This window comes from Garra rufa, chromosome 15 (assembly GCF_049309525.1).
Source record: "Garra rufa chromosome 15, GarRuf1.0, whole genome shotgun sequence".
Lineage (NCBI taxonomy): Eukaryota > Metazoa > Chordata > Actinopteri > Cypriniformes > Cyprinidae > Garra > Garra rufa.
Window position 1 is genome coordinate 1,230,312 of NC_133375.1, and position 15,317 is coordinate 1,245,628.

The 15,317-nt window shown below is 35.5% G+C and overlaps 1 protein-coding gene across 1 annotated transcript; it reads left to right on the forward strand.

Annotated features, from left to right (window-relative positions):
* fhip2b (FHF complex subunit HOOK interacting protein 2B) lies at nucleotides 1-15,317 on the forward strand. The gene is made up of 17 exons (XM_073819253.1): nucleotides 1-166; nucleotides 1,310-1,388; nucleotides 1,476-1,642; nucleotides 1,722-1,826; nucleotides 3,289-3,408; nucleotides 3,523-3,726; nucleotides 5,467-5,663; nucleotides 5,757-5,874; nucleotides 7,636-7,712; nucleotides 7,796-7,988; nucleotides 8,070-8,239; nucleotides 8,320-8,463; nucleotides 10,177-10,267; nucleotides 10,448-10,588; nucleotides 11,266-11,406; nucleotides 11,563-11,663; nucleotides 14,408-15,317. Exons 1-17 carry the CDS (start codon nucleotides 116-118, stop codon nucleotides 14,508-14,510), a joined length of 2,202 nt encoding a protein of 733 aa, XP_073675354.1. The 5' UTR covers nucleotides 1-115; the 3' UTR covers nucleotides 14,511-15,317.

Genomic DNA, 15,317 nt, shown 5'->3' on the forward strand with positions numbered 1-15,317 from the left:
CTCAAGCTAAGCAGCCACACAAACAATGTTTACAATCTCGTCTAGCGCTGTATAACGGATATAAACATGTCTCAAACTTCATATAGGATTTGATCAGCTCTGCTGGGATCCAGCCATGGACATGTTCAACAAAGTGACGGCTTTTCTGCAGCAGGCCTTGGAAACAGTAAGTAAACACTGACTTTTGAATGTCTTCAAACTAGCCTGTTAGCTTAGCCTAGATAACAGCTCTCAAGACACCTACCTGTTGTACAACACAGTAACACTTTATAAAAGTGTTACAGGCGTATTAAACTGCTATATATGAACGAAATATACACTTACATAAACTGCAAGTGTGTTGTCACGGTGTTCAGTGCTTTATGTGAAGATATAACTTACACGTATCTTAAGTTTAGCCTTTGTGCTGCACTGAAAACTAGATTGCGACGATTTACAATCTTTTATTGTTTATTAGGGTCCATAAAAACGATTTGACAAATATAATATGTGAGGTTTTTAATGGGTCACAGACTGTTGGGTTTGTCATTTGAGAGTTTGTTCACGTGGAAGGTGCAGAAATGCGCAGGTCTGGACAAGTTTTTGACAGGAAGTGGAAAAAGTGTCATTAAACCCACACACACCCATACCTACACTCACACAAATACATCCATGTACACCTATAAAATATTTTAATACCTAAACCACACCTAAAATTATAACAAAATGTAAACCAAGTGGCAAAATAAGTCTTTTGAAATCTTCTAAGCACTTTTCTAAGAATTTAACCTTTTTTTAATGCTTATTACTTTGTTTTACAGTGAAGGATTTAGCATTTACAGGAACTCAGTGTTAAAAGATCATGTGTGACACTGGACCACAAAACCAGTCATAAGGATAATTTATTTAAAATTGAGATTTATACATCATACAGCTAAAAAATATATGCTTTCCATTGATGTATGGTTTGTTAGGATAGGACAACATTTGAAAATCTAGAATCTGAGTGTGCAAAAAAAAAAAAAATATTGAGAAATCGCTTTTAAAGTTGTTCAAATAAAATTCTTAGCAATGCATGTAACTAATCAAAAATGTATTTTTGATATATTTACAGTAGGAAATTTACAAAATATCTTCATTAAACATGATATTTACTTAATATCCTAATGATTAAAATCGATAATTTCGACCCATACAATGTATTTTTGGCTATTGCTACAAATATACCTATGCTACTTAATAGTGGTTTTGTGGTCCAGGGTCACATCTAGAATCAATAATAGTAAGTAACTGCAGTAAAATATAGTTGATTTTGTTGTGGTTCTTACAGAGGGAGCCGTCGATGAACCTGCTGGACTCTTTTGTGGATCACTGGAAAGCGATAACCAACTATTACATTGAAACTACAGGTAAAACTATGTTTAAATTGAAGTTAAGCTGTAATTTGCTATGCATTTGAGTGTTTATAACACATCTCTCATGTCTCCTGTACAAAGATGAGTCTCGTCCGGTGAAGCAGACAGACATCCCATGGCGGCTCAGACAGATGCTGGACATCCTGGTGTATGAGGAGACACAGCATGGAGAGGAGACGGGTCCCTGCATGGAGTACTTGCTCCAGCACAAAATACTAGAGACACTTTGCACACTGGGAAAAGCACAGGTACGCAAACACAACCTCAAGAGAGAGATTAATGATATTTAAAGCTGTCAATGAACTGACATATTGCTTGTTTGTACAGTATCCTCCCGGCATGAGTCAACAAGTGATGCTGTTCTTCTCTAAAGTCCTGAGTCAGCTCCAGAAACCTGTGCTGCATTTAATCAACGTCTATCGGCCCGTACAGGTATGACATTATCAGTAGGAACTGTTACTGTATGAAAAAGAGCTTTGTGAAAATGTTTAAAACATTATACTTTTGTGTTGTGATGTCAGAAATGAGTTGACAGTGTTTTTTATACCTTTAAATAAAGATTCTTATGCTGACCAAGGCTGCATTTTTAGAAATACAGTAAAAACCGAAAAAATGCTGAAATATTATTACAAATTAAAATAATTGTTTTCTGTTTGAATATATTTTAAAATGTAATTTATTCCCGTGATGCAAAGCTGAATTTTCAGCATCATTACTCCAGTCTTCGGTGTCATATGGTCCTTGAGAAATCATTTTAATATGTTGATTTTCTGCTCAAGAAACATTTCTTTATTATTATTGTCAATGACGAAAACATTTGTGCTTTTTAATATTTTAGTGGAAACCGTGATACTAATTTTTTTTATTAATAAGAAGTGAAAATGAACTATTTTAAATAGAATATTTTTACCTGTCACAATTTAATGCATCCTTGCCAAATAGCTTTTTTTTTTTGCCAACCCCTAACTTTTGAAGTAATAATAGATTTTTTTAGGTGAATGATTTCACTTATAACAGTGAGCGAACATTGAAGCAAAAAAAAAAAATATATATATATTTTTTTTATTAATTTAAAGTTTATTCTGTATTATTTGTAAGATTTGTAAAGTTTTAAAAAAAGAAGTATTTTCTACACATCAAGGATGCATGTATTTTTATCAAAAATACTGAAAAAACAGTAATATTGTGAAATATTATTGCAATTTAAAAGAATGGTTTTCTATTTTAATATACTTTAAAATATAATATGTTTTGTCATGCAAAGCTGAGTTTTCAGTATCATTACTTCAGTCTTCAGTGCCACACAATCTTTCAGATATCATTGTAATATGCGGATTTATTATCAATGTTGGAATGATTTGTGAAGGATGCTTTTTTTGGAACCTGTGATAGTTTTTCAGGATTCTTTGATGAATAAAAAGTAAAAAAAAAAAAAAAAAAAAACATTATTTATTTAAAATAGACATTTTTGTAACAATATACACTACTGTTCAAGCACAACTGTTGCCAACATTGATAATAAATCAGCATATTAGAATGATTTCTGAAGGATCATGTGACACTGAAGACTGGAGTAATGATGCTGAAAATTCAGCTTTGATCAGATTAAAAAAAATATATATTTTAAAGTACATTAAAATAGATAAGCAGTATTTTAAATTGCAATAATTTTGTACAATATTACTGTGTTTATGATCAAATAAATGCAGCCTTGATGAGCATAAAAGACTTTAAAAAACATTAAAAATCTACTTTTGAAAAAACTTTTGAACGTGAGTTTTTATTTTGTTAAATGAAACCTGCAGTGATTAAATGAAAATCTATGGTGCATTACTGTAAAGTTGACCCTCAAAAATAAAATCTAATGTTCCTTTTTTGTCCCTGTCTGTTTTAGAAACTGATCCATTTATGCGGCCTCCCTGATTCAAAGACGGAAACAGAGGAGTCTCAGTTTATACTTGCTGTTTGCACTCGTGTCAAAAAAGACCCTTATGTCCTCAACTATATCCTTGAGGTATTTTCTATATCATGTCTTCTCTCACTACCGTGTTGACTGTCATTTAAACTCATTTAGAATGTGAAGCTGTGATAAATGAATAATGACCGCATCTACATCTCCTTCACAAAGATTACCAAAGACTCTCAGAAAAGGTGCAGCTCTACCTCAGACGAGGCTGTGGTGGACGGCTGCAGTGGAGCCTCCAGTCCTGAGAGGGCTCCCTCTCCACAGCCTTCCTCCTCCGGTTCAGCCCAGAGCGGAGCTCATCCCTCCAGCTCACCTCACACAGCCACAGGCATTATCCCTGTACTCATGCACCTGGGGAAAAGTCAGGTGAGTCATCATGAAGAGATATAAGACGGGCTGGATGTGTAGCTAAACACTGTTGAGGCTTATTTACACCAGTTTGACCTTTGTTTTAAAGGTAATTGAAAAATACACAGTGCATCCCAAATGAGCCTATTTAGACTTTGAATACTTGTACTGGAAAATACTTGCAGCATATGCTATTTAAGATATGGGTACCACTTCACAATAAGGTTCTATTAGTTAATGTATTAATTAACATGAACAAACAATGAACAATATATTTATTACAGTATTTATTCATCCTTGTCAATGTTAGTTAATAAAAATACAGTCATTGTTAGTTCATGTTAGATCACAGTGCATTAACTGGTGTTAACAAACACAACTTGTAATTTTAATAAACCATTAGTAAATGTTAAAATTTACATTAACTGAAATAAATGCTGTAGAAGTATTGTTCATTCTTAGTTAACTAATGTTAACTAATTATTCTTCTTGTAAAGGATTACCGAGATTTGTATGTAGATAAAACTAAAACAAAAAATAGAAGATTTACAAAACTATATGCACGTTTGGCATTTAATTGTTACTAAAACAAAAATAACTAAAAAAATCATTTCAAAATGTAAGTTAGAAATTAAAATTATTGCATTTAGCTCATTGAATTAATATCTTAAGTTAACATGTTAACTTTGACAGGCCTAAAAATACATTTTGTAAAACCTTTTTCTTTTAATTCTTCTGTAGCCTCTCAAGCTCTTGGCCCCATTATAAAAAATAAATAAATAAATGTATTAATACACATTTTGTTTGTTAAATGTAATTACATTACAATTAATTATTCATTTTGTCTGAAGAAGGCCTGGAAATTGGCCACAACCCTTATAGTTTTTAAGAAATACAGTGATTTTTTTACTAAATTTTTTTTTATTAATACACATTTTGTTTGTTTTAATTGCTTTCTTAGTAATTATTAATTTTGTCAGAAGGCTTAAAAAAATTGGCCACAACCTCATCGGTTTTAAAGGAATACTGTGTTTTTTGTGTAATATTTTATTAATGTTTTACTTTTTAGCAATTTGTATTTTTTTTTTAATTAATACACATTTTGTTTGTTTAATTCCTTTTTTAGTAATTATTAATTGTGTCTAAAGAAAGTATAGAAATTGGCCACAGCCTTTTTTTTTCATTTTTTAATGTTTTACTGTTTTTACTTTGCCATAATTTTTTAAAATTAATACACTTTTTTTTGTTAAAGTTTATTACTTTTTTAGTAATGATAAATTTTGTCTGAAGAAGGCCTAGAAATCGGCCACAACCTAAAAGAAATAAAAGAAATAAATATTTTAAGAAATAAAGTGTTTTTTTATGTAATGTTTTTTTCATCTTTTAATTGTTTTTATTTTTTAAGTTGAGTTGAGTCTCCACTACAGTTGATTAAGTGCCTACTTTCTGAATCTGGACCATTCATTTTAATTTACACTTTTAAGCACCATTTTTAACATTTAGACAACATATGCCATCGAAACACCAAATTTTGACCTAGCGTATTTATAAAAAAAAATTGTTTGCAATACACTCTGTGAAGTGGACTCTCAAATATAATGTCTAATTTACACCCTCAAATATGCAACTTAGTGTGGATAGTTTTTGTGTAAAATCTTATTTGTGAACTTTTTATCGGATTAGACTTGTGTCTGAACTTGTTTTCTGACTGGAGTTCATAATCATTGTTTTTAACAAGACTGTCTCTCTTGTTCTTAGAAAAGTCGTGTCATGCTCCGATCCATGGAGAGTTTGCTGCTGCTGGTCAGTTTACCACAGGAAGACACTGGACATCTGCTGGCTGAGAAAACGCCGCTGTGTCATCTACTCGCTCAGAGACTGACTGAACTTTACTGCCTCATTCCCTCATCACTCGACCCTGCAGACATTCAAAGCTACTCCGGCGCACAGTGGAGGTGTGTGTTTGTTATGAAGCGATGAAGTGTGAACCTGTTTCTCATCTGCTTATTGTAAACATTCATCCTGAAGATGTGGTGTTGGTTTTGCAGGGATCAGTTTACACAGGACAGTACAGAGGAGAGCCAGTCATTTCCTGGCAGTGAAAATGTCCACACATTCTTCTGTTTTTTGGACTACTGCAATGAACTCACCAAGGAAGCACCAAGGGTTTGTCAAAATCATTATTTTTGTGTTGATTTAGCATGTGCGTTTGCCTTAGTTTGAAAAATGTCCTGAATAAAATTGATTTGGCTGAATGTAAGACACTCTTTCAAGTTTCCAAAAATAGCTAATAATAGATTAACTCGAAACAACCTTGAAATAACAGTAATTAAGCACTACAAGTGATTAAAATTTGTTCAAATTAATAGCAAAACATTGATGATACTCCCAAAAAGCCAGACTTTGAACTCTGCATATATATATATATATATATATATATATATATATATATATATATATATATATATATATATACCACCTGGCAAGTTCTGACTTAAAGTTACTTTTATTCAACCAGCAAGTTTTTTTTTTTACCAGAAATGACGCAGGCTTCTTCCAAAAGATAATAAGACGATGTACAAGAGGCATCATTGTGGAAAAAAATATTTCTCAGCTTTTATTTGCATTTGAACAAAAAGTGGCATGTCCAAAATTATTCATACCCTTTGCGAACTGTCACAGTCTATGGGAAAATCCAAAGTTCTGTACCATTCCAAATAGTCCAAGCTGTTCTAAAGCATCCTAATTACCCTGATTCTTTGGGAACATCTGTGAAAAACAGAAGCTCTCTGCTATTGGTTTGTGGACAGTTATGGCTAAGACAAAGGGCTATAAGACCATATCTAATTGTTTTGAAGTTCCAGTGGCTACAGTGCAAAGTATTATTAAAAAATACAAGACATTCCGAACTGTGAAAAATCTCAGAGGATGTGGTCGGAAGCCAAAAGTGACACCTGTGCTGGCCAGGAGGATAGTGAGAGAGGTAAAAAAGAATCCAAGGATCACCACCAAGGTCATCCTGATGAATCTGGGCTCTGCTGGTGGCAACATCTCAAGGCAGACAGTCCAATGGGCACTGAACACCGCTGGGTTTCACAGACGCAGACCAAGGAGGACACCACTTCTCCAGATAAGGCACACAAAAGCCCGCTTGGCCTTTGCAAATGCTCATCTGGACAAAGAAGAAGACTTCTGGTCTTCTGTTTTATGGTCAGATAAAACAAAAATAGAATTGTTTGGCCACGATGATGTAGCCTTCATTTGCCGTAAAAAAGGAGAAGCCTTCAACCCTAAGAACACCATCCCCACTGTCAAACATGGTGGTGGGAAACGAATGTTTTGGGGGTGTTTTTCAGCCAGAGTCCTGACTTAAATCCAATTGAGAATCTGTGGAGGGAGCTAAAGATCAGGGTGATGGCAAGGAGACCCTCCATCCTGAAAGAGTTGGAGCTCATCGTTAAAGATGAATGGGCCAAAATACCAGTGGATACATGCAAAAAGCTGGTCAGCAATTATAGGAAGTGTTTGATTGCTGTAATAGCCAATAAAGGCTTTTCTATTGATTATCGAGAAGGGTATGAATAATTTTGGACATGCCCCTTTTTGTTCAAATGTAAATAAAAGATGAGTAATAATTTTTTTTTGTTCATCGTCTTATTATCTTCTGGGAGACGTCTGTGTCATTTCTAATAAAAAAAAACTTGCTGGTTGAATAAAAGTAACTTTAAGTCAGAATTTGCCAGGGGTATGAATAATTTCGGGCTTGACTGTATATATAATTTTTATATCATTTATCTGAATTATTAACAATATACACTTTTTAAAAATTAAGATAAATGGTATAATTGTCAAAATTATAAAAAAAAAAAATACCATATTGATTATGAACATGTAATTATAAATATGCATATGTATTTTTTCCTGTAGGTGCTTGGTTCTAAAATGGCCAGAACAATTCACCTTCAGTGGCTTAAAGGAGTCATTCAGCCTCATCTGCTTCAGATGTGAGTAGAAAACATGATTCAGAATTATTAGTTTGCAGCATGACAGTAAGAGTAATGTTTATTTTCACACTCTGGTCGTCCAGGTCAGAGGTTGGGATCCTGGTACACACTGCTCTGCTGTCCTGTTCTGTACGTCACATACATTCTCCTCTGCTCCTGGAGGAACTGGTTCAGTTTCTGCTGGGCAGTGACACACATTGCGAAAAGCGACAGGACACGCAAACACACATTCTACGTTACCGCCTTATTGAACACTGCAACCACATCTCAGACGAGGTAACTTGGCTAAATGATTAATACATTTTCACTGTTGGGAGCATCACTGTGTGTTACAATTTGTCTTTCGCCCTTTGGTAGATCAGTATCACAGCGTTGCGTCTTTTTGAGGAGCTTCTACAGAAACCCAACAAGAGCATCTTAACCAATCTGGTGTTGCGTAATCTTGAGAAGCGCGGCTATAGGCTGCCCGGATCAGGTGCCGTGGACGAGACGCAGAGAGCGGAGAGTGATGTTCTGGAAGAGACTGAGTGAGCAGAGAGACTAAACACAGATTTTCTTATTTCTGATAGTGACTTATCATTGATCCCTCACTGTTTTTCTCCTTCAGAGAGTTGGAAGAAGATCCCTTCTTCACAGACATGTATGAAGACAGTGGGTTCGGCGGCCAGGAGCCTCTTCTGTCTCTGCCAGAGAGAAACAGAGAGAGACGTAATCCCAGTGTGCACACAGAAGTTGCTGACACTGTCAACAGGTATCATAAGAAGACAATTAAAGGGATAGTTCAGCCAAAAATGAAAATTGTTGTTAATTACTCACCCTCATGTTGTTTCAAACCTGTAAGAAAATTAACAAATTAAGATATTTTTGATGAAATCCGAGACCTTTCTGACCCTGTATAGACAGCAACGCAACTGACACGTTCAAGGCCCAGAAAGGTAGTAAAGACATTGTTAAAATAGTCCATGTGACAGTGGTTCAACCGTAATGTTATGAAGCTACGAGAATACTTTTTGTGCACAAAGAAAACTAAAATAATGACTTTATTCAACAATTTCTTCTCTTCAGTCTTCGATGTGTGTTCAGGAGAGTACCATGACGCAGAACGCTGGCTCCTGTATTATTTTAGTTTTCTTTGTGCACAGAAAGTATTCCTGTAGCTTCGTAAAATTATGATTGATGACGTAAAACCACTGATTCAAATGGACTATTTGAACAATGTCTTTACTACCTTTCTGGGCCTTAAACTAGCCAGTTGCATTGCTGTCTATGCAGGGTCAGAAAGCTCTTGGATTTCATCAAAAATATCTTAATTTGTGTTCAGAAAATGAACGGAGATCTTACAGGTTGTTGGTGAGTAATTAATGACGTAATTTTCATTTTTGGGTGAACTATCTCTTTAACCTTTTTGTTTTGCGATATAGAAGCTGATTTTCTTAAAGGGCAAAGTTTATATTAGCTTCAAAGTTTAAAGGTTTTCTATATTTTTCTATATTGTTATTGTTACTAAAGTCCATTAAATCTTCAATCAAATTATATGAATTTTTTATAATTTTTGCTTTTATTAAGCAAAGATGCATTGAATTTATCATAAGTTAAAGACATTTATAATGTTAAAAAAGGATTTCTATTTCCTTTTTTTCTGCTTACCAAGCCTGCATTTATTTGATCCAAAGTACAGCAAAACGGTAAAATAAAAAAATAAAAATACTATTTGAAATAACTGTTTTCTGTTTGAAAATATTTTAAAATGTAATTTATTCCTGTAATTTCAAAGCTGAATTTTTAGCATCATTACTTCAGTCACATGATCCTTCAGAAATAATTATTATATTCAAAAAACATTTATTATTATTATGTTGAAAACAGCTGAGTAGAATTTTTTTTTTCAGTTATCTTTGATGAATAGAAAGTTTAGAAGAACAGTAATAATCTGAAATAGAAATATTTTGTAACATTATAAATGTCTTTATCACTTTTGATCAATTTAAAGCATCCTCGCTAAATAAAAGTATTAACTTCTATAATTTCTTTCCCCCAAAAAAGACTATAGATAAATGCTGATCTTTGGATCTTTCTATTCATCAAAGAATCCTGAAAAAAATGTACTCAATTGTTTCAAATATTGATAATAATCTAAAAAACTTTTTTTATGCAGCACATCAACATATTAGAATGATTTCTGAAGGATCATGTGACACTGAAGACTAGAGTAATGATACATGACATTTTAAAATATATTCAAATAGAAAGCAGTCTTTTAATTTATTTTAAATAGTAAGAATATTTCACAATATTACAGCTTTTGCTGTGTTTTGGATCAAATAAATGCAGGCTTGGTGAGCAGAAGAGACTTATAAAATCTTACTGTTCAAAAACTTTTGACTAGTAGTGTATGTATCATGTTTGTTTGATGTTGGCTATTACTAGTCTATACATTGATTCTAATTGTTTTTAATTTTATTAGCTTCTTGTGTTTAGTGCCCCAAGAGGCAAAAACATCCCATCTGGTGCAGGGAGCAGGATATGACACATACGTTCATGATGCACACAAACTGGTAAGTTGACACTGAAAACAAAATAAAAGCCAATGATTTTGTTACCTATTGTGTTATTGGGCCATTTTACTTCAAGCTAAATGTATAACTACTATAAACTGTGTGCAAAAAACTCACTGTTTTTGCTTTTCAGGTTTGGTTTTTCAAATATTCTGATACTAAAGCTGTCTCTCTGTACAGTTAAAAGAATGTACTGCTCTTTCTCTGGACTGGAACTGGCCAGATTCTGTGAAAACCACTGAAACTAACCCAGCTACAGACTTCTATGAAGGGCACTTCTTACAAATCCTGTTTGACCGGATTGCACGCATACTAGAGCAGGTAGAGTAGTAGACAAAACAGATTTTCATTTGATCTTGTCTTACTTTTACTTGCATGCAGCCTAGTTAAACGTGTGCAAAATAATGTCAGGATAGATGCTGAAATGCATTAAAAATGTTTGATAGCTTATCTTAATACTTAAAGGATTACTTCACTTCCAAAAGAAAAAAAATTCACGATAATTTACTCACCCCCATGTCATCCAAGATGTTCATGTCTTTCTTTCCACTGTCGCAAAGAAATTAAGTGTTTTGAGGAACACATTCCAGGATTTAGTGGATATAGTCGACTTCAATGGGGATCAAAGGATTGAAGGTTAAAAATGAAGTTTCAACGCAGCCTCAAAGGGCTCTAAATGATCCCAGCCGAGGAATAAGGGTCTTATCTAGCGAAACGATAGATCAGTTTATACACTTTTTAACCTCAAATGCTCATCTTCTCTAGCTCTGTAATGCGCATGCGTACCCTGTGCACTCCAATTCAAGACAGTTAGTGTAGGTCGAGAAAAGTCCTGGAATGTTTTCCTCAAAAAACGTAATTTCTTTGCGACTGAAGAAAGAAAGACATGAATATCTTGGATGACATGGGGGTGAGTAAATGATCAGGAAATTTAAATGTGAATGTTTAGTCACTAAGTTTGTTTTCACTGTATTTCTACATTTGTTTCCCTCTGCCAGCCATATGAGTTGAATCTGCAGGTGACGTCCGTTCTGTCCAAGTTAGCTGTGTTTCCTCACCCTCACTTGCATGAGTACCTGCTAGACCCGTACATCAGTCTGAGCCCTGGAGCGCGATCCCTCTTCTCCACTCTAGTCAGGGTGAGAACTGTGTTAATATCTGCAAGTATGTGAGAGAAATGCTTATGTTGTTGGGAATGAAAGCTTGTTGCCCTAAGTATCAGCTACAGATTTTGTGAACAGCAGCCCTGTCAGCCTCATTGATCTAGTAAACATGAGCGTTGTGTTTTCCTGTAGGTGATCGGGGATTTAATGCAGAAGATCCAACACATCCACAATGTGACAGACAAACTGATGATGATCAGGAGACAGCTGATGGGACTGGAGGAGGAGACGATGTAAGACAGTCACTGCATGTGTTAAAGGGAATCCCGGGTATTAAGACTTGTATGGCCTAATATAACATTAATGATGTCTCTTATTGAAATATGTAGTAGAAAACCCATGAAAGATTTACATTATTTAAAAAATCCACATTGTTTTATACATATTTTGGACTATGGGGGTACCCCATGTTCCGCTATTTTGATGATGAGCTACTTTCGGTGAGTTACTGGTGCTACCTGTTGCTATTTTTACAGCAGAACTCAGAAAATATAATACTGATACGATGCCACATTGTGCTGCTTTTAGTTGTAACTTTCAGTCGAAGGGCAAGAGAAGCGATGTAAGTCTTCACTGCTTTCCTAGCGATAAGAAGAGGAGAAAAGAATGGGAAGATGCCTGTGGACGAATAAAACTTCCTAAAGACCTGCGTCTTTGTTCTCTCCACTTTAGCCCTGATGCCTTTGAGGCTTTTTGTCGACCACAGCTACTGAAAGAGCTAACAAACGGCAGAGACAAGAAATGCTAGATGCCATCCTGACAGGGGGCAGCCGTGGCCTAATGGTTAGAGATTCGGACTTGTAACCCAAAGGTTCGAGTCTCAGGTCCGGCAGGGATTGTAGGTGGGGGGAGTGAATGTACAGCACTCTCTCCACCCTCAATACCACGACTGAGGTGAGTCCCTTGAGCAAGGCACCGATCCCCCAACTGCTCCCCGGGCGCCGCAGCAATGGCTGCCCACTGCTCCGGGTGTGTGTTCACGGTGTGTGTGTGTGTTCACTACTGTGTGTGTGCACTTGGATGGGTTAAATGCAGAGCACAAATTCCTTGTATGGGTCACCATACTTGGCCTCACTCACCCCCTTTCCTTTTCCTTTCCATATGCAAATGCTTGTCATGACACCGCAGCCACTGAAGGAGTTTCTCAGCGTAGATTTCAATCGATATCCAGGAGTGTTTAGACTCTTTGTGGAGAAAAAATTAAATGGTACAGGATTTGGTTTAAGCCTATGCTTATATTCATTGCTACCTGTAACTCTTTCAGTAGCTGTGGTCATTGTATTAGTATTTTATTCACTGAGTTGTGTTGCAGTAAAAAAAAATAGCAACAGGTAGCACCGGTAGCTCACAGAGTGCAACCATTTCACATGATAATGCTGCCCCGAAATTTCAAAATATGTATAAAACAATGTGGATTTTTTTAAATAATGCAAATCTTTCATGGGTTTTCAAATTCATATTTCAGTAAGAGACATCATTTGTGTTATATTTAGCCATACAAAGTCTTAATAGCCAGGGTTCCCTTTAAAGGGACAGCTCAACCTAAAATAAATCACTTTGCATGATTCATTTAAATATGTCTGAAAAGTGTCTGAAATCGAAACGCGAACAGAACGCTAACTGCTCAAGGCTTTAATTGTGAGTTTTTACTGCATGTCTTTAGTAAATCTTGACAGTAGACAGTTTTTTTCAATGCCACAGAGGGTTTGCATTTGCACAAGTTGTTAGTAAGCCCAACCCTAGGAATCTTACACTTGACACTTTGTAAAAGGTTACTGTTTATACGGTCATCAAGAATACTCAGAGCAAATGTGTGGGCAGCCACGCCGTTGTTTTCAAAAGTCTCAGTTTTGGTCCGTTTACACTTAAATGCAACACCAGAGTTTTCAAACTAAAACCAGGTCTGCTGTGTTTTCTAAAAGTCTCCATTTTCAAGGGTCAAAAACGCCAGAGTAGAGTAACAGTTATGAGTTGTAAAACAAAAAGACACTAGTGTAAACGTAGCCTTAAGGCCTTTCCACACTGAGCATGGAAAAGCGAATCGGATATCGCACACGATGATGACGCACTGGAATAACACAACAGATTCCTATGGATGCTTCCACATAGACTGTGAACATTCGTGCACCAAAAAAGCAAATGTTTTTTGTTTTTTAACAACCATTCCGACGAATCTTTTCAGTTTTGCAATCGCAAAGCAAAATATGGCCGTCTAATAAGATTTGAGCATTACATCACGCGCCCGGAGCAGCTGCTGTTGCACAAAAGGGCGGGAGTGGTGGCGCTGTTTCGAAAACCAGTGTAAACAAACACAGAAGAAGAGTATTCCTAGCGAGTTATCATCGTATCTGAGAACAGATGGTTATTCTTACATGTTCTTAATATAATTTCTATTAATTCTTCCCTAAATTATGTGATCTGAATGAGTACATTGTCCGTTTTCTTCCATGTCTGCCTATGATAGAATTACAATCCACTGCAGATCACAATCAGAAGTTATTACAAACACTCAATGGACGATGTTAAATCCATAGGCAAAATGCATATCAGTGGAAAAATGCATTGTTGGTTGTTGCCACTTAGTGTGCAGGCGTAAATTAGCAGAAGGCGAACATTCGGTTCGCGCTCGGTGTGAAAGCACCATTCATCAGCGATTTGCCTCATGTTTCCGCATCTCGCTCAGTGTGGAAAGACCATCATACACTTCAACATTTTCTATGCAATCTGTCAACTCAAATCTGCAGACTGGCTCTGACTTTTGGTAACTAGTGTTGACTTGTCCAAACTGTAAATTGGAGCAAAAATCTGGGTGAAAACTGGGTGTATTCCAGCCTTTAAATACAATAACATTGTGATGACCATTTTTGGGTGTACTATTCCTTTACGAAGCATTCATACTATGTAAATGTCAGGTTGACTAAATGTTTAAGCATTTTTTATACAATATGTTTATACATGGGTCTGTTCTCTCTGTCAGGGTGGATCATGTGACCCTATTGAAGGGTGTGATAGTTCTGGAGGAGTTCTGCAAGGAACTGGCTGCCGTAGCATTTGTCAAACTACCCATAGAAGAGCAGTGAACACAAGTTGCTGAAACCAAAGACAATACAAAGGAGCAGCACCCAACAACATGTGTTGTTGGCTCCATCACTGGGAGAAAATGGATTTGCACAGAACTGAGTTAAGTGGCAATATTTATAGACATACAAATCACTTTTGTTTAATGTTGTCATGGAGGAATCAACTCGTCTGATGGCAGTTTTGCATAAGAAAAAATATTTTCAAAATTCAGACTGGAGCTATAGGATTTCACAATGACTCTGTGATGTACGAAGTCGCTTATTCTCTACAGCTGCACTTCTTGCTGAATGATTACATTTCACTTCAAGTGGAAGCAATAGAAAAAATGTCTCTTGCACAATATTTAACTTTTTTACTATGTACTATATTTTATAGTTTTAGCCCCAATCGGTCAGTTACCTATCTATTATCTATTCAGATATGCACATCAAAACCTGATCTCAGATCAGAATTCATACACTATGGATTTAAGCCATTGCACAGCCCCTCCTCAACTTTTTTTTCTGAATTAATAACTGGAGTTGTTTAAGTATATCATAATGGTGTGTAAAGTAATTTTATTTATCTTTAATCATCTTTTTTTCTTAAAGCCTGTGAATAATCAGTGTTTTATTTTTCTGTATGTTATATGGCTGAATCAAAGGGCCAGAGAGGTACACAGATTTGTTTGCTTTGTGTGGTTGTGATTTGCCATTGGCAGGTACTCAGAACAGATCTTTATTTTCTAAAGAGGTCTTATGTGACAACTGTATGCAATACATGCTTATTTCTGTCACAGCAATAAACTCCCAAAATGTTCATTCAAA